The 18,350-nt window shown below is 42.2% G+C and overlaps 1 protein-coding gene across 1 annotated transcript in view; it reads right to left on the bottom strand.

Annotated features, from left to right (window-relative positions):
- Nucleotides 1-3,735: 3,735 nt before the first annotated feature.
- The window catches only part of KATNAL1 (katanin catalytic subunit A1 like 1), a 37,138-nt gene continuing 22,523 nt past the window's right edge, over nt 3,736-18,350 (bottom strand). The window contains exons 5-11 of the mRNA XM_041487431.1: nt 15,663-15,787; nt 15,057-15,162; nt 10,517-10,675; nt 9,846-9,972; nt 8,743-8,877; nt 6,289-6,415; nt 3,736-4,813 (exon numbers count right to left, since the gene is read on the bottom strand). Coding sequence (XP_041343365.1) covers nt 4,615-4,813; nt 6,289-6,415; nt 8,743-8,877; nt 9,846-9,972; nt 10,517-10,675; nt 15,057-15,162; nt 15,663-15,787 — 978 coding nt within the window. The 3' untranslated portion in view covers nt 3,736-4,614. The remainder of the gene's footprint in view (nt 4,814-6,288; nt 6,416-8,742; nt 8,878-9,845; nt 9,973-10,516; nt 10,676-15,056; nt 15,163-15,662; nt 15,788-18,350) is intronic.

Below are 18,350 nucleotides of genomic sequence, written 5' to 3'. Positions count from 1 at the left end.
GCAACCAGGCTAGCCAAGATATTTCATCCCATCTGCTTTTAATGCTAGCTGGGGCCTTCTAAAGAAGAGGAAAATTGCCTGAATGTTTCCAAGACACCTTCCTGCAGACGTGTAGAAGCATGGCACTTCAGCTGATCAAAAGAAGCTCTGTACTGCACACAAAGAAACTCCTCTGTCAGAGGTACTGAACAACCATGCATGCGCTAGTGGGGCACAAGAACAGGTCACAGCCTGCGCACAAATCCAGCCAGGCCCAGAAGGCAGAGAGGGTCGCATGTTCCTGTGCTGTGGGATGCAGGAGCACCCCTTGCTGCTGCAGCTCTGTTAGCTGTGCTGTGTGTGGCAGCTGGGCTCTGAGCACGGGTGACTGAGGCATCCACAGCGCTGGCCAAGCTTCCGCACGGCGCTCCGGTGAAACCCGTGCACGCACAGGGAAATGGCCATGTGAGACGTTCTCTGAACGGCACCTGCACCCTGCCTTTGCACCAGCAGTCTGCTTTATTCCAGAGCACTACTGAGCCTACTCTTGTCCATCTTGGCTCCACTCTGCCCCACAGTGCTGCCTGGTGGACAGCTCACCCTCACAGAGGGGGCTCAGCTGCTGCCGTGGTGCTGACACCCACTTTACACCAGTGTGCAGCTCCAGGACTCCCAGGCTCCCTGCCTGCTCCCTGGCAGCACGGTGTCACCTGCGTGTTCATCATGTACTTATTTGTCACTACAGCTCTGAAAAAACATCTCAATTCACAATCTCATTGAGGGTGGCTTATTCCAATAACAGATAAAAAAAAAAAACAAAAAACACTATTTCTTCATCTGCTTCCACGTCCTCATGCCTGGATTGTACCATGAAGCCTTTGCTCATTTGATGGAGGACTTCTTTACAGCACACAAGCTCTTTCATCTTTCCCATGATCAGAACAAGTCAGTGCACCTTTGCTATTTCAGTCCCTTTTAAACTGGGGTGAGCTGAACTTCCTATGCAAAGATTTGACCTCTCCTGAAATCCCCTGATCAGCATTTCCCTTGCTCACTCTTTCATGTTTGAAGCATTATGAAACACTGGAAACTCCATTCTTTCATAAGGAAGTTAGTGAGAAAATTCAAATAATCAACTCAGTCCCAGGAGACATGGGGTTTCTTTCCAAGTTTGAAAGCTCCTTCCTAATAGAAGTTTTGCTCTTGAAAGTCTCCTGGTTAGCAGGCAGATGATGATACAGCTTCTTTGGAGCCTGATTATACTTCCAGCCCAGGGGCAAGTAATAAAAAAGGCTGCCTGGCTCTGTGAGGTCTGAATCAGGTGCTAACACTGAACATCTGCTGGGGCCTCTGCTCTCCCCTACCCTCCCTTCCATGTGCTGGGCATTGGAGTATTCTCCATTTTATAGCTTGTGGCAACAAAAGGCCAATTTAGAGAGAAAGCATTGCTAACAGCTTTATCCAAAATCCCCATATTTTAACTGCTATCCATCCAGGATTTTGGTGAAAGAGCACCATGACATACTGAAGAGATCCACACTGTATGGCAGCCTTTGGAAGCAGTTAGCAGCAAAGCTCTCCCAGCCCCACTCGAGCGAGACGGACAGACTCTAGCGCACATTTATTACTTCATACAACCAGACCGCGTACTGTACAAAAATTAACAGTGCCACCCAAGAGGACCTTCACAGATGTTTAGAAAATACATAAACACAGCTCTAAGACATGTTTTTTGTGTAATCTAGGTACAACTTCTGAAGCAGCACCTATTGTGTGTGCATACCCCCCTGTGTGTGGATGATCTCCATACACAAACAGGCACAGACTGAACACTGTCCCAGCAGGCTGTGACATGCTGGACATTGCTCTCCAAGGAATCCAGTCTCCTTAACAAGGGTTTCCAGCACTGGGACGTGAACTGGTCTCACTTTGAGCCATAAGCCCATCCTTTGGGCCTTGAGCTGCTGCCACTGTTGGCTGCCCTTCCTTCCTGGGCTGCTCCTTGCTGCATCCACTGCTGGCTCCCCTGGAGTTAACAACCCAGTCTCCAAGCTCACCTAGGTGGGTGTGCCAGCATGACTTGGTAAAGATGAAAGGGTCAGCATGCAAGGACAGCTCCCTTTCCTGAAAGGTCTCAGCAGGGAAGGGAGAGCTCAGCCTTCTGGGGTGCCTGATCTACCAGGGCCCAAGTCACGTCAGGAATTCCGCGGCACAACCATCATAAACATCTACTGCCTGAAAACTTTCACTTTTCTATTCTGCAGCTGTAAAGGATGAATGGATCTGTACAGTAAAAACATTTCTGGGGTAGAAACCATGACCTTTAGAGAAAAAGACTGCAGCACCTGAATAATTCCTACTAAAGGGAATGCCCAGTACAGTGAATTTTGCTTAACAGCCAAGAGGGAAGTTTAACGCCTTAAGGTAGAAGGCTCATCAAAGAGCCAAGGACTGACATTTTCACCAAGTGCTGTGCTTTCATCAGTAGGAAGGTCACTGCTGCTTGCAATGTGAAACTGAGCAAACTGGAACTTAGACCCTACTAAGCAGTAACTCCTGAATGCCAGCACTGCTCTTGGGCAGTTGAGCAGAGTTGTTACTGGCATTCATGTCAACTCCCTTCTACATCTTGGTTGTGTAGATTAAGCTCCTTGGGCAGCAATGGCCTCTTTGTGAGAGACCCTGTAGTGCTACTCTGGTATTGGCCACAAAAGACTTGTGCAGCTTTACTAATGTCTACTGCAGTCAAACAAAAAAAAAAACAACAACAACAAAAAAAAAAAAAAACAAACAACAACTGTGGCCACCTACAGCTTCATAACGAAAAAATTACAGTCCGTAGCAATATTTTCAGAGCTTTCTCTCTATAATGGTCCAGTTATTCCCTGGGAGGAATTATAGAATCATTAAGGTTGGAAAAGATCTCTCAGATCATCAAATCTGACCATTAGTCCAGCACTGACATGTCAATATGCTCACATGTCCCAGGTGCCACATCTACACATTTTTTAAACACTTCCAGGGATGTCATTTTACCACTTCCCTGAGCAAACTAAGTACGTGATTTAAGGTTTTTTGCCTTAGTGGTTAACATGTCATGGCCCAAGAGACCAGTGTGCTGAATTACTGACATTACTGGGAGCTTCTGAGGACTAACAAAAAGGAGCAAATAAGGATCTATTCCCATTCAATAAGGGGTACTGTGTGTTTCTTATTCCATCACATCTGTCTGTGCCACTAGGTGTCTTTGCAGGGAGCTGAAACATTGAATACCTACCAAGCTGCAGGGCAATTCACATCCACCAAACTACTTAAGGCCTAGCTCACAACATCACCAAAAACCTGAGATCTTGCATGTTTCTCTGTAAATCTGGTTGTTTGACACTCCTTCACATTCCTATCACAGGAAAACTTCATCTGACAGACTCACAGCAGACTGAGTCTGTGAAAAGCTCATACAGTCAGTGTGACAGGATTACTCTAGAGAAGATTTTTCAAGTTAGACTTTAGAACCCTTCTCATCACTGCACTTGTATGAAGGAAGGGAAGAAACAGTTAAGAACATAAATGAGATCATACAGATAATTTTCTAAATATTACTAAACCAGTAATATTTATACATTTTTTAAGAAACCTTCACAAAAAAAATTAACTATGAACACTTCTACAACATAAAAAGGTAAAAGTCCCTAGTAATTGCCTAGTAATGCTAGGGAAAAGGTCAAATCTAATCAGAAGTGGAAGTTCACAGCCATTTGTTCTAAAGACAGCATTGTGTTTTAAATACAGCCTTGAAATTAGTGTCTTTATTAAACTCTTAGTACTAAAATAATAATAATAATAATAATTGTAATAACAATTACATTTAGGTAGCACAGACAAATCACAAGATGATACATAAGCATAAAAGTGCAAGTTATAACCTAAGTCAAAGTGCCTACTGGTCAAACAGGTCCAAACTATGTTCAGAGAACAAGCATAAACCAGACTAAGAACAATCCATGCCTTTTTCTTTCCCTCTCATTCCCATCAGAAGTCATTGATAACAGTCTGAAGTGACATCAGTTCCAAATGGGAGTACATGAGAGGAGAGTCAGGCCCATGTCTTGATGGAAAACTGATCCTCATTTCCTCTGTGTAATGCCAATTAATCCACAGGCTTTGCTCTGAATATCTGAGCACAGATAGAAAGAATAATAACTTGGATGCCACATTCAAGGGAGGCAGAAGCAGCACTTAAGAGCAGAGGGGGTACGGCAAGCCCTTGTCTGTTCCTTTGGAGTCACATCCCCCAGCTGATTTATTGACTCCAGCCATAAAAAATGACTAGGAGGAAGTTAAGTAACACTGCTCTTCATTTGAAAAATAAAAAGACTACCCTCAGAAGTATGATTTTTCCCTTCCTGTTTGTCTTATTTTTCTACTTCAGAGGTAAAATATCGTTTACAATATCAGCTCATTATTGTGTTCATTCCCTTTAAAGGCAAACAGCTTAAAAGATCCTGTCACCAGAAAGGGGTGGGATGAGGGCAGAGGCAGACCTTTTATTAAACCTTTAAAAAGATTTCTAACTCATTTTGAAAGTGAGAACAACAAAAACCATAAAACTCCAGCAAAGGAAAGCTGTCACTGAGATTAAGCAGATCCAAACTCCGCCATCCATTTTTCATACTTCTCCAGGTCTGCAGCAGAAACAGATTTGGAGATTTTCTTCAGAGCCAGCTCAAAGTCCCCCTTGGTAACCGGCATCTGAAGCTCTTCTTTAGAAAGTGCACGAATCTCTTCTGGAGTTAAGCCATTAATACGTCTTCTCATTGCCATTAGAGACGCATCCCTGGAAATACAGGACAATGCATGGGAGCTAATTGCTAGCAGGATGTGCTGCAAGCCTATGAATTTTGATTGTATGCTCTTGCTAGAAACCACTGGCAGGAACACTTAAGACAGCATTTATTTACCATAGAAGATGCAGTTCACATCTTTCGTAGCTTCCATGTTCCCAGATCACTACATTAATTCAACGTAAAGAATGCATTGGCACCAAAACCCATTTAAGCATATGGTAAATGTGCAGAGATAATTAAAACTATAAAACTGAAAACCTTTTACAATGATTCATGGAAATGAAATTTTACAACTTTAGAGCAGAAAAGGGCAGGGTGGGAGACAAACTCAAATACTTTTTTTTAAAGTAATCTGGATTTTTACACTGCATTCCTTTTAGACTTTAACTTTCTCCCTGCAGTGTAGCCCCAAAGGACAGTCAGCAAGGGTTAAGAGTGCAGCCCAGCTCGACTGCCTGCTTGTCCATAGCACCTGGATGTGTGAAGGGCAGAGCAGGAGCATCAGACACAGCATCACATGGCCCTGCAGTGCTGAGGCCATGGGTGCCTCATGCTCTGCCTGCTCTGTGACTCCTCCCCAGCTCCGATCCTGCCATCCTGACCCATCAGCTTGAAGAACACTGCTCATTTTCTCACACTGTTGCCCACAGGCAGTCTGAAATTACATTTTCTTTTTCCCCAGGTTTTTCCCAGCAAGGGATAACACAAGCCTTAGGGAGAAAGGTAATTTCACTACTACGTGACACACACTGAGTTTTCAAATCCATGGAGTGATTTCGCATTTCCAGAAAGGCAGCAGGGAGAGAAGAAAAAAGATTCCCAAGCCATACTCTTACGGGATCAGGTTCTCTTGACAGGATTCTTAAGAGACATAGACTTCCTTCAGATAAGTTTCTTTAAATACCTATCCTTCACCAGGAAAGACTGATTTGTCAAAAATGAAACAAATTGTGGGAACAGGACAGAAATAAATTAAATACTAATATTATAATCTATATCTCCCTTGCACCTAGAAGATTCAGGTAGACACCAAGACTCAGCTGCACTGGGGCTATCCAAACATGCAGCATATAGAAGTCCCAAAGAAGCATTCTGTGAAAGGAATTTTTGGATTATGGAATTCTAGCTCTTAAACTAATGGGATTTTAAAAAAAACCCCAACAATCTGCTTTGCACTACAGTAACAAATGCAGCCAACTACAGTAAATGCAGCCAATTGTAACATGAGATTTGCTCAGATAATTTTTTTCACTTCAGATCCAAGAAAACCACATCTCACAGAAAGACTCCATGGTATTTGGACCACTCCACATGACAGTAATACATGAATACAATAAATAGATTTGGGCCTCAAACACAGACACTGTGAGCATGGTTCAGCTGTCGTGAGTATTGCCTTTTATCATATAATGCAAATGATGACTTCCCATGCAGTTCTATTTGCAAATTAAGGGCAATGAGATACCTGCAAACATTAGTGATGTCAGCACCAGAATAGCCTTCAATCTTCTCAGCAATTTCTTCAAGGCTGATATCAGGATCTAGTTCTACTTCCCGAAGATTAATCTTGAGTAGTTCTGCTCTGCCTTTTGCTAGAACATAAAAATATTTGTTTGAAGACTGGCAAGAGTTACATAAAAAAAAGATATAAATACAACTTAGATTTTCTGTGAAAAGTATGACCAAGAGAGTTCAATATAAGAAAAGAGACAGAACAAGTCACAGTGAAGTGTGCAATCAAATACAGTAAAGTATTTGGTTAAATGCAGTATATTAAACAGCATGGTTGAGAGATATTTGTCAAAGTGATCTGTCACTGAAAATGTCTGTTATGTCTCAGGTGATAAAGCATTTGATCATAAAGACATTACCCAAGGGCACAAAAGCACAATCCTACAAATTTCTGTTTCTTCTCACATCCCTTTGGATCCACTCCCTATTCGAGGGTTTGACTGCATATTATTCATAGAGTTTCATTAGAGCTACAATAAGGATTCTATTAAAAGAGCTTCAGACAGCACAAATCCCTTAACAACAGGCTGAACTTTAAGCATATGTTTGAGCAGTTTATTCAGTTGGGACCCAAGAAATCAGCTGAACCCTGATAGGAAACAGACACATTAATACAATAAACCTATATTAATATATTTCAATAGCAGTGTCCTGGTGTCCCACTTTCCTACCCAGACACAGTGTGCACACAGTGATAGCCAGCTGTGTAAATGAGCACTTACGCAGTCAATTAACCATTTCTCTTGCAGAGGGCACATGCATATGTGCATTTGGGTACACATGTTAAGCAGCCTAAGCTTGTAAGAGGGAATTCACATTTGACAGCTTAGGCCTCCGTGTTACTGTGCACAAGGGTGGGAAAGAAGAGGATGACTGGTTTCTTGGCTTTCACTGCACAGGAAATATACGCCAGCTCAGCATCTTTATTCCCCAAGTGATCAATTTTTATGACCTATAAAGAAGGACAACCGCAACAGAAGAAGTAGCAGTAGGAAAGGCTAAAAGTCTTAAAGAAATGTCCAATAAAACACATTATGTTTTATTCATTGATGTCCCTAATTCTTATTTTTTTAACTTTTGGGGAAGGAGAAATGCAAAAGAAAATAGAAGGCTTCTCTAGAGCTGCTGGTTTTGTGTGCTTTGCAGAACTGTCAAGAGCACAGAGTTATCCATCACACTCAACTGGCACTAGCTATAAAATGGGGATTTATTATTTAGAGGGCACAATGTACACACAGCACACCTGCAGAGAGTATCCTGCATCAGAGAACATTCTTCTAATTGTTGCTGTGGGGTTAAGCAAGTCTGTGCAGCATTTTGAAAACTAAACACTACAGAATATATGCTTGCATCAAATTCCACAATATACAGGTTCATATATGGTACCATGCCACTTTTTCAGTTAAAATGCCTGACTACATCACATCACACAATACATTACAAATGCATCACTTGCCCAGAGTAGCACAACATTCTTACTTGCAGATTAGATACAACAGAAACTACGACTGCAAATAAAACCAGATCGCATCTCCTGTGTTGTCCAGGGTGTAATACGCTGTGTTAAAAAACAATCTGGTTTAATTAGAAACAAGAGGAAGTGCTGATAGGATTTTAAACTAATTGGTCATAAAGACAGGCATCCTGTTAGGGGCTGTTACTGCCTGTAAGCAGCAAAGACAAGCTGTAGAACTATTAAGTGTCCTTAGACCTGCTAAACTCAATAACAACCACTGTCACCATGGACATGCATCTTGTTATCTTGAGTGCTCATGCAGGGAGATGTGGCATCCACTGTACCAAGAAGAAAGGGAGCTATGCAAACTTCAAGTGATAGGAATCTCAAAATTAATAGGACAGGTGAATGACAGCTAGGAAAGACAATACAAGCTGAGATGTCTTAGGGCAGGAAAGCAATCAGCCTGCTGCATTCTGAGTGACTGGAAGCACAGTAATAAAGGCAAGCAAGCAGTGATTTGCAATGAACTAAGCCTGTAAGTGAAAATTCATGGATCTGCTTCTTTCCATTTGTCTGCAAGGGTATGGAGTGCATTTGCAATATTTGTGAACATGTCCAAAGGCTGCCTTTGATGATCACTCAAGGGCTGACTGTTAAACATTTAAAATAATTCCAGGCTCATTAAAACTAACTCTCTTTCAAAACATAAGAACCCATCAATGGCTTGCAATGAAATGCCACAGCTCTTTGTTTTCCAGCCCCCAAGCAAGCAGCATTTCTCTTTTTTCCACTCTCTTTAAAAATAAAGCAATCCAGACAAATGATTAACCCCTGAATTACACTGCTCATCACTAAACCATCAGCATTCCTTACAAGCACAACAGTCCTGCAGTTATCCTAAACTCATCTTGTAAAGAGAGGAAAGGAAAATGGCCTTATCAAACACACCTGTGGGCAATGGTATATAAATCCTCTTCTCCAGTCTCCGTCGGAGAGCTTCATCAATGTCCCAGGGAAAATTTGTAGCAGATAATACCATAACCATCTTGGAAGGGTCATCGTTTTCCAGAGCACCACCTACCCCTGCAAGCACAACAGTTCAGAGCAATTTTACTCGAGAGCTCTTATTGATGGAGATGCTTGCTGAGAAACACTGCACAGACAAACATAGCCTGGACAAAGCTAAGCAACAGCTCTCTATAGTCCTGTGTCCCTTTCCAAACTTCCCATAGCTAGGTGTCACAAGACCATCATTATCAAAGAGAGAGGGACAGCTCATTATTTTCCTGAATAAGGGGAGGGCTTTCTTGGAAAGTGCTAATAGCACAGCAATATGTGAGTGTAGCTCTACTAGTCCCACTGACTGTGCTATCTCTGTTGAGTCTGGTCATAGAAGAAACAGGAGTCACTCAGCTTACCAAGTGAGGACTGCAAAGAGACCAAAAGCTTTCCTATCCTGAGCTTACCACAATGAACCTGCAAATTTGAGAACATTTAAAATAGTAGTTTATATACAGTAATTTATACAGCAGTTTATGATAGCTGCAATAGAAAGGTGGCTGTCAAACCTCTACACCATACAATACTCCTCAGATGGTCATGCTTGTTATGTGCAGCTGCACAAAACAGGTACTACATCTGACTTAAAAGGGTAATATTAGCTGCCATCACAGAATACAGCAAAAGCAGACCTCACAATGGGGTTCCACAGTTGGAGAGTCTAGCAAAGGGCAGAATTTTGTTTAAACTGAATACAAATTAAATACCTGCATTAAATTTCACAAATCTCCATTATCTGCTTCTCGTGGAGTCTGTGTCTCTTTAATAAAAGCTTTCAAGTCACCCTAAAAATAGCCATTTTAGAAAAAATAAAGCAGAACACCCTTTTCAGTTATCTGTTGTTGAAAACTCCAAAAATACACTCATCTCAAGTTGTGTCTCATTTTTCTCTTATGCATAAAGCCAGGTTTTCCAGATGGCTCGAGTCTTTACATTCCCACCTGTAAAGAAACAGCATCCCAGCCCCAAAGCCAGATCTAAGCCCTTGTTACCATCCATTTGCACAAGCAGCTCTGACTTGACTCTGCGACTGGCCTCGTGCTCGTCAGACGTGCCTCTGCGGCTGCAGATGGAATCTATCTCGTCAATGAAGATTGTTGTTGGCGCATAAAACCGTGCCTTTATTCAAATGAAAACATCACCATTAAGGCTGCTCAGCAAACACAGGCCCTCACCAGATCACAACCCAGCCCTACTAGGCATACTGCATACATATCTTCCCTGACTGTCACAAGGGAGGAATTCAAGACCTTGATTTACAAACTGTCACATGCTGAGTTTATTCACTTTAAATTGTACTCCTTGGGTCAGTGTTGGTTGGCTTGCCCCAGCAAATGACATTGAAAAGGGGAAAAGAAACACTACCACAATAGGATAGTCTTCTTGACACAATACAGGCAGTTTTCATGTCCAGGTTTTGGGCTGGTAAGGGTTAGAATAAGGGTCAGAAGGGAGCTCAGCAATCTCAAGAGACCCAGGTTTTAGCTACAAATATTACAGAAGTGCAGTGAGGGTCCCAGAGGTTCAGCCTACATGGACATGTCCTTCACACACCCTCCATGATGGACTCCATGTTCCCAACATGCTACTGCAAAGGCAGGAAACCAAGGGTGCTGTCCTTTCTCACCTTAATGAGCCCCAGATCACATCATGGAGGACGTACCATTTCAAACAAGAGGCGGACCAGCTTCTCAGACTCGCCTCTGTATTTAGACGTCAGTGTAGAGGAAGACACGTTGAAGAATGTTGTCCCACATTCTGTAGCAACAGCTTTTGCTAGCATTGTTTTGCCAGTGCCAGGAGGACCAACCATCAGCACACCCTGAAAGGTGAGAACAAAGGTAATGAGCAACAAATTAAGAAAACTTTGTCACTGGTACTTTACACAACATCTCAATATGAGCCAAGATCTGGATTTAAATTAATAACATAATCCTCATCAGTGGAAAGCAGAAGACAAGTATCCTGCTTTTGAGTACAATGTGGAAGTGTTCGGCCATTTCTTCTTACCACTCCACTGGAGTCACAACCACGAAAGCTAGTACCTGTTGCTTGTACCTAACACCTAGGAAATGGATAAGAGATTTACAGCCTTGCTCAGAATCAAACAGTAAGTTGTGTTTCCTTAGTAGAGACATTTTCTACAGAAAAACTTTCCCAAAATATCCTGACAATATGTGAATCTGGTTGATGTTTACATTTGCACAAGAGCATTCACTGAATGAAAAATGATGTTTGAAAAAACAAACATCAGTTTGTTTTTTGCTTAATCTCCTGATCTCAATGTTCCTATGACCACACTACTATATCATAGCAATTCCTGGATGAAACACCATCCTCATCACGCTGGATGACTGGACTGTACTGCTATTCTTATTTTACAGATAAGCAACTGTGGCTCATGTTGACTACTGTTTAGTCCCACAAAAGCCTAATCTGAACTCCAGTGATTATTCAGAAAGTTTTAAACTAGAAACAATTCTTACATCCACATCATCAGACTAGCTTTCCATCTGTGGTCTCTGAAAGAAAGAAGCACACACATCTGCAGCTCAGCACATTTACCCATCATTACACAGTTTTTTGGCTTTACACACAGTGCTCTCAGAACCCATGTTAAGATTGTATCACTGAGATGGGTTAATCACTCTTGATAATACTACCAAATACTGCCATCTTTATGGGTAGTCTTTCCAATCCTTTCAGCAGCAGCACTGGAAAAGGACAAAACACTGTTCCATGTTCTGCACAGTGCTAGTACAGGGCCCTGTGATTTTAAGTAAATCAGTGAAAATGTAGTGTTCAAGAAGCTTGGGGTTTTTCTCCCCCTCCCAATTGCAAGATCTTATTACATGCTAACAAGAGTTTCCTAAAATTGTACTGTATTGCAAGGGTAATCAAATTAGCTAGTGTTAGAATTGCACATCATAATGTGCTTTGCAATTAATAACTTACATAAAATGCCACAGCAATAAAATATCTGTTAAATGCAAGCCATATAGCAAATTAGATTTCATCTGTTCCTCACAAAAATATACTTGAAAAAGCACAAAGAATGACATGGAAGAGATCTATAAAAACAAATCAACCGGGAACGCAATTATTCAAAAATGTCCCATTCAAAAGCAATAGCCTCTCTGTATTCCATTTTCCATTAACTCTTAATACCTTTATTGCCATTTAATACTTAGCTAATGCAAGCTCAACATACATTCATCGGTAAATTAAATCAGAAATGTTCACATGCCATCTCTACAGCTAACAGTCCAAAGTCACTCCTCAGGCTGCTCAAGGTTTCCTAAGCTCCAGAGCAGCAAGCATAAAAAGTAAATGGACTCTCTTTTCTCCCCGTGAACACTCAGACATTCTGATTTGAGATGCTGCACAGTTATACTGATATTACAACAATATTGCAAATACAGCCCTGGAGTGACTGGGTGAAAATTACTCAGCCTGTAATATGCAGGTCAGAGATGACTTAGTGTTCTCTCTGAGTTTCAAATGTGTTCATTTAATACTTTTTTAAAAAGCTTTACCTCAATTCAAATCGCATTCAAAGCATGTGTTTGATAAACTGTGTTTAGTGCAGGAGATGGTGATACAGGGAAGTAATGACATTTTTGGGATATTCGTTCAATTCTCCATTATTCTGGAAGGTCAAATCCTGGCTTCAGGTACACATGCAAAAACTGAAGCCCATCCATTGCTTTGCACCTCCTGCTAAGTATTATTACAGGAAGCATTACCTTGCACATGATACTGGTGACATTGTACATGTGCATAACACAGGTGCAAAGCAGCCACACCAGGTGTAAAGCCAGGGGGAAAGTAAGCTCTCTGGGGATAGAGACAATAGAAATATCAGTTAAAAAAAAAAAAAAGAACTTGAGTTCACAGCAAAACAAGACGTGCGTGGCTGCAAACAGAAACACACAGGATCAAGTTGCTCTTTCTGCAAACTAGGAGGCTGCCGCTTACTATTTAAAATCCTTGACAAACACAAAGACTTCTTTATTCTTCCTCTAAGGCTCTGTTAATCCAAAGTATTCCAATAAGAAGCTGAAATGCACCACAGGGAGTAAGTGTTTTGATGAAATCACTGCAGGGTTACTTCTTGTTGTTGTAACAATCACTAGCAGAGCAGTGGGAAGCACAGTGAGCAACCAGGCTTTCTTGGCACAAAACATTTCAGAGAAACAGAAAGAGCAAACCCATGGACACTCAGAAACCCGTGGCTGCAACTACACAGCACCTGTGTTGAATCAGGGAAGACAGCTGGCTCCTTCAGACAAGGCCCAGTTCTCTGAATACAAGCACAAACTGTGAGGGCTGTCTTGGGAATTGTTCTCAGGGGAGTCTGAGCATCCAAAACCAGCTTTGGCTGCCTTTTTCCCTGAATTATTGTCCTGAATTCCTAGGCTCAACAAATGCCTGCTGCTACACTGATTACTGCAAGAAACAGCCTTCCCTTCAATACTTTTCATCCTTATAGCACAGTCAGAGGTCAACAGTAGGGAAAATACATGCTGTTCTGTGTGAAAAATAAATTCATGAGAGTTACAGCTTCACAAGTCACCAGGGAAAAGGCTAACAATGAAGACTCTTCATAGCCTTGTCAGAAATCAATTTGCATTTCAGACTGAAGAGAGGAAATAATCTTAGAATTAGAATAATCTTTTCCATGTCTACAACCACCTGGTTTTCAGAGGTGACAGTGCTCAGGAGGAAAAAAGGACCAAGCTCCTTTATCCACTGCCACAACACTTGGAGACAAGGTCACTGGCATTTTTCACATTTCCTGCAGTCTCCTGAGATACCTGCCTTAAAGACAGATGTCCACTACATCCTCTATGCGTGCTAACTGGCAAAAAGAAGCAGAGCAGATCTTTACTCCATTAAAAGATTTTGAACACTAGACAGATGGGGCCCCCATAGTCTATAACAAGAGTATGGATCAACTTCCTCTATGGCAAGAAGAGAAGAGATTCAGCTGTCCAAAATACACTGAAATCTCAGCCTGCACATGTAACCCACAACATCTAGGCTCTGTCCAAGATGATAGCTCAGTTAACCCTAAGGTTAACCACAAGGCCACTGGTACTTACCACAAGCACTCTAACTCCAAAGGCTGGGGCTAGGTTTGCACTGACTGTAGGTTTGGGCTCCCTCCCTGCAACTCCCTAAAACCTCTGTGGGCAGCCCTCAGGCAGCAATCTCCCAGCTCCTGCTGGGTCTGACCTAAGTATAAGCCAGGGAAGCACAAGGACCAATCAGGAAAAGACAGAACAAGTGTTAGTAGAGCAAGATCCGACTCACGCTGCTGAACCAGCATACTAAACAGGAAACTACTCACACACACAGCATTCCCTACACACGCCACTTCCTTCCACACTCAGAATTTCTAACAGACAATTTGCAACAGTCTCTTTTCCCCAGTAATGCTTCTCAGTAACCAAAAAGGCCTTGTGTTGTGACTAGGTATTCCCCAAACAAGCATCAATCCATTCCACACCAGAAGCAAAATAATACTGTTTGCTGTTTACAGAAATGATCACCAAACTCCTCCCTCCTCTTCCTTCTTAGCTCTAAGCAAGTCCCAGATTGGGCTCACTTCTGGTCAATCCGCCTAGTTCAGTCCTATATCCTTCCTGCTGCCCTGCGTGCAACTCCTTCTCCTACTCTGAATTTCTCACTCCAGCTGCAACTATGCCCAGTTGCAAATGTAAGCACAAAGCTAAGTCACCAGACTGGCCCCCTCTTTCCTTGCTTCCTTATATCATGCAGGCTGCAGTTTGCAGTCTGGGTGAGAGATAGTTGAAACATTTGGAGAAAAACAGTCCAAGGATTGCTTTCTTCTGGGAAGTGATGACAAATGGACACCATAAGCCTATGTAGAGTTATCTGTTAAGCATTTCTGCTTCAGTTGATATAATCTGTTTGCTCACATCTACAGGTTGACATATAGAAAGTATTATAATATCAACAAGCTATAAGTGAGTAAATAAACAGAAAATACTGTTTACTCTAAGATACACTTCCAGCTGTTTCTTTCAGTGCCTTTTAAATGAATCATTATGAGAGGATTTAACAAACAAATTCATGATCTTTTCTTTTTAGCCTTTGCTACAGGCATCCACACATTACAGCAGGAGACTCACATAGCTACAGCTTGCCATTTACAAAAACACCACATAAATTCTCACCTTCCAAGGTCTTCTGATCCCTTTGAAAAAATCAGGCATCCACATTGGAAGAACAACAGCTTCTCTTAGTAATTTCTTGGCTTCTTCCAAATCCGCTATGTCATCCCTGTGTAAGATGAAGAAACTTCTATAAGATTCTCATACAACTATATTTCTTCTATTTTTATACAAGAGAAATAGAAAAGCTTTTCACTTAGTACCATTTCTTTTAATATGCAAGCATATGTCTCATGAGAGCACTCCTATCATACTGTGACCTAAAATTGAATCCACTTTTGGAAGACAGGGAAAAAATTGTTTTCAACTCAAGTTACCCAGAGCTGCTTAATTAAAAATTGTTTTGGACAATGTGAACACCAAAGCAGTATCTTTAAAGACCTCTGGAGCGTATGTTAATTTCAGCAGTACCTGTAATGAATGTACTGCACTTAATATCAATTAGCAACAAAAGCTTAACTTTAATCAAATTAATAAACTGTTAAAGCAAAAGATCTCATTTTTGCCTGTCTGTAGAAGATTATCTTGTCTCCCTATTTTAGGAGTTTGAAGATGGGTAATTTCTCTCCTTTCTCACACTAGCAAAAACACTTGAGAAAATCCTCATACCAATGAATGCTTGGATTCCTTGACACAATGTCTCTTTCAAGAGCTTCGATCAGGTCTTTGTCGTAACCCGCTCCATCAAATTTTGGAATTTCCCCATCACCAAATTCCTGGGGTATTTTCTTTCCCTAGAAGTGAAAATCATACAGACCCATAAGAAAATTACACAACTGACACACTTCCTGGCCAACCAAAGGCATGAATGCAGGAACAGCCTCACAAAGGTGGCTGGGTCACAACTAGCTGAAGACCAGAGCACATATTGAAGATGCTACACTTGCCACCCTACCTGTCAGAAGTAAACATCTGACACTATCATCACCGAAAAGGAACAGGGAAGCTGTCACACGTGTTGTCTTTGACGAAGGAAAACCAAGATTCTCTCCCCTTGTTTCATTAAATCCTTCCTGCCCGGCAATATGTGCTTTCCTCAACTACAAACTATCCATGTCTCGCCTCTCATTCACACGCCAGCTTCATAAACAATTTAAATGCTCTTCAAAGGTTGTATTTATTTAAAGGCTGCACCAAAAGCCCCAAAGGAGCTCCAAAGACACTCAGGTTTCATAATTTTTGCAGTACACCAATCCTACATCAGTGATCAAGCCACACTGCCCCAAATAGACCAGAGCTTCTGGTTAATACTTCCACAGTGCCGTTCAGTTTAGTGGGGTGAAGCAACATTTTCCCTTTGAAGCATCAGGGCTCACGCTCCTCCTCCCGCAGTTCTGAAGGAAATCGCTTCTCCTCCCACCATTCAGGGTGCCTGAAAAGCAGCTGCGCTGGTTTAACGGAGGGGGCTGAGTAGGGAGCTACTTTAGGACTCTTAACTCAGCTTCTAAACACTATCAGCAGCAAGTTAAAGAATCCCAGCTGGCTGGACAAAAGCATCCTAGACGAAGGCGGGTTGAGAGGCAGCTGGAGACACACAAATAACCTCGCAGTGGAAAAACAAAAAGGCAGCGATTACACCCCTCCCAGTTGCCGTTTGCCCACGACGACTTGTGAGGGAGTAGTTTATCTTCCCACTACTATTTCTTGCTTCCAAGCGAACTCTTGTGTTGTTTAGTACTCCTAACTCAGCTTTTTGCAATGGAAACGAAGCTCAGAGTTGTGTTTAAGCAGAAAGCTGGTGTAAAAATGTAGTGGTCTGGTGTAAAAAGGAAACAGTGAAAAGACACCCTGTGGAGTTTTCAAGATTTCGGGAGAGATAAAATGGAATCCAAATGTAACCATTAAAAAAAATAGAAGAAGAAAACAGGACAATGACATGAAAGGTATTTGCTGTCTGCTACATACTCCTCTTGTTCTGCAATGGACAGGCATTTCTAGTAGAAAATTTTTTCTGCACATCACAGAACAATTGGTTTATCTTGTTGCGGTTGGGCTTTGTTTTTTCCTGAGTGAAACCGAGTTAAGGCAGGAGTTGAAGAGCAGGAGCAGGGAGCCAGCCGCTGCAGCACGCTGGGGCACGGGCGGCCCCCAGAGCCCCCAGCCCGGCGGGCAGACGGCGCAGCTCAGCCCAGCGGAGCGGAACAGAAACCCAAAAATCTAAGGGGGAAGGGAAGGCCCGGGGCCGGGAGGGTGCCGGCAGCCCCGGGCCGGCCGCGGGGCGGCAGCTATCAGTTAATCCCGGCCCCGATCCCGGCCCCGATCCCGCCGGACGTGCTGCGCCTGGGACCGCTGGTTCTCCTGCCCCTGCGGAACGTCTCGCCAGCGGAACGATGGAGAAGGGCGGCCAGCGGGCAGACGTGCTCTCAGCATCACCTCGGCTGTCATTGTAGTGACAATGAATTATTATTTTTTTTTCCTTTTTGAGCCCCCATTCTGTAATTAAACCAAGACTTAAAGTAGTTGTAGTTTTCACAAGTAATAAGATTATTAATGCTGGTCCCAAATTGATCCAACCTGCAACTCTCAGTCAGCAGATAAGCGAGCATAGACTAGAAATAATGATTTTTTTTTAAATGTCACCTGAAACTAGGCAGCAGGAGTAAGCATAATTTTTCCAGTCATCTCTTCAGGTATTACTTTCACAAAATAGCTTTAAATAAAGTTGCTGTGATGGCTTCTCTCTGGCAGGTATGCCAACAGATAGGTATACAGGGCTGCAAATATCTACTCCCACCCTTGGCAATCCCATCTCATAATTTCAGGCAACCAATATCTGTCTTAAACATTTAGAAATCAGCTGTCCTTTCCATCAGGAAGGGCTATTAGACCTGCAACAAAAACGTTATTTCCAAAATTGATGTTATTTCTATTCTTGTACTAAGTTTCTGCAATAGTTTCAGCAGTCCACCACACTGACACACTTGCATCAGGTTTGTGCTCTCCCTTCATTTTACCAAACTAAGTAAGTCTTTTTTTGGAACATAAGCTGAATGTAATTACCCATTCACTTTGGCAACGTTTTTTTTTTTTCTCTCCCTCCTAATGTTAACATATCTTTCTTGAGCGTGGTTGTACAGAAAATACTTCAGCTGTTTTCTCAGCAGATCCCCCTGCAATGGCACAGGTATCTCTCCTCCCTGCTGGTAACAGCTCAACAACCTGGGATTTTGTTTACTGGGATTTTGTTTACATTCACATCCACAGCATTATCATACTGCCCCCCATTTAAGGTAATCTCAGCAGATTAATCACATAGAATAATCCTCAGGGCTGTAATGGCCAGAACTGGACTCTGAA

The sequence above is a fragment of the Pyrgilauda ruficollis genome, unplaced genomic scaffold (genome assembly GCF_017590135.1).
Source record: "Pyrgilauda ruficollis isolate IOZ18807 unplaced genomic scaffold, ASM1759013v1 scaffold8, whole genome shotgun sequence".
Taxonomy (NCBI): Eukaryota; Metazoa; Chordata; class Aves; order Passeriformes; family Passeridae; genus Pyrgilauda; species Pyrgilauda ruficollis.
This window is presented reverse-complemented; position numbering and strand designations above follow the sequence as displayed.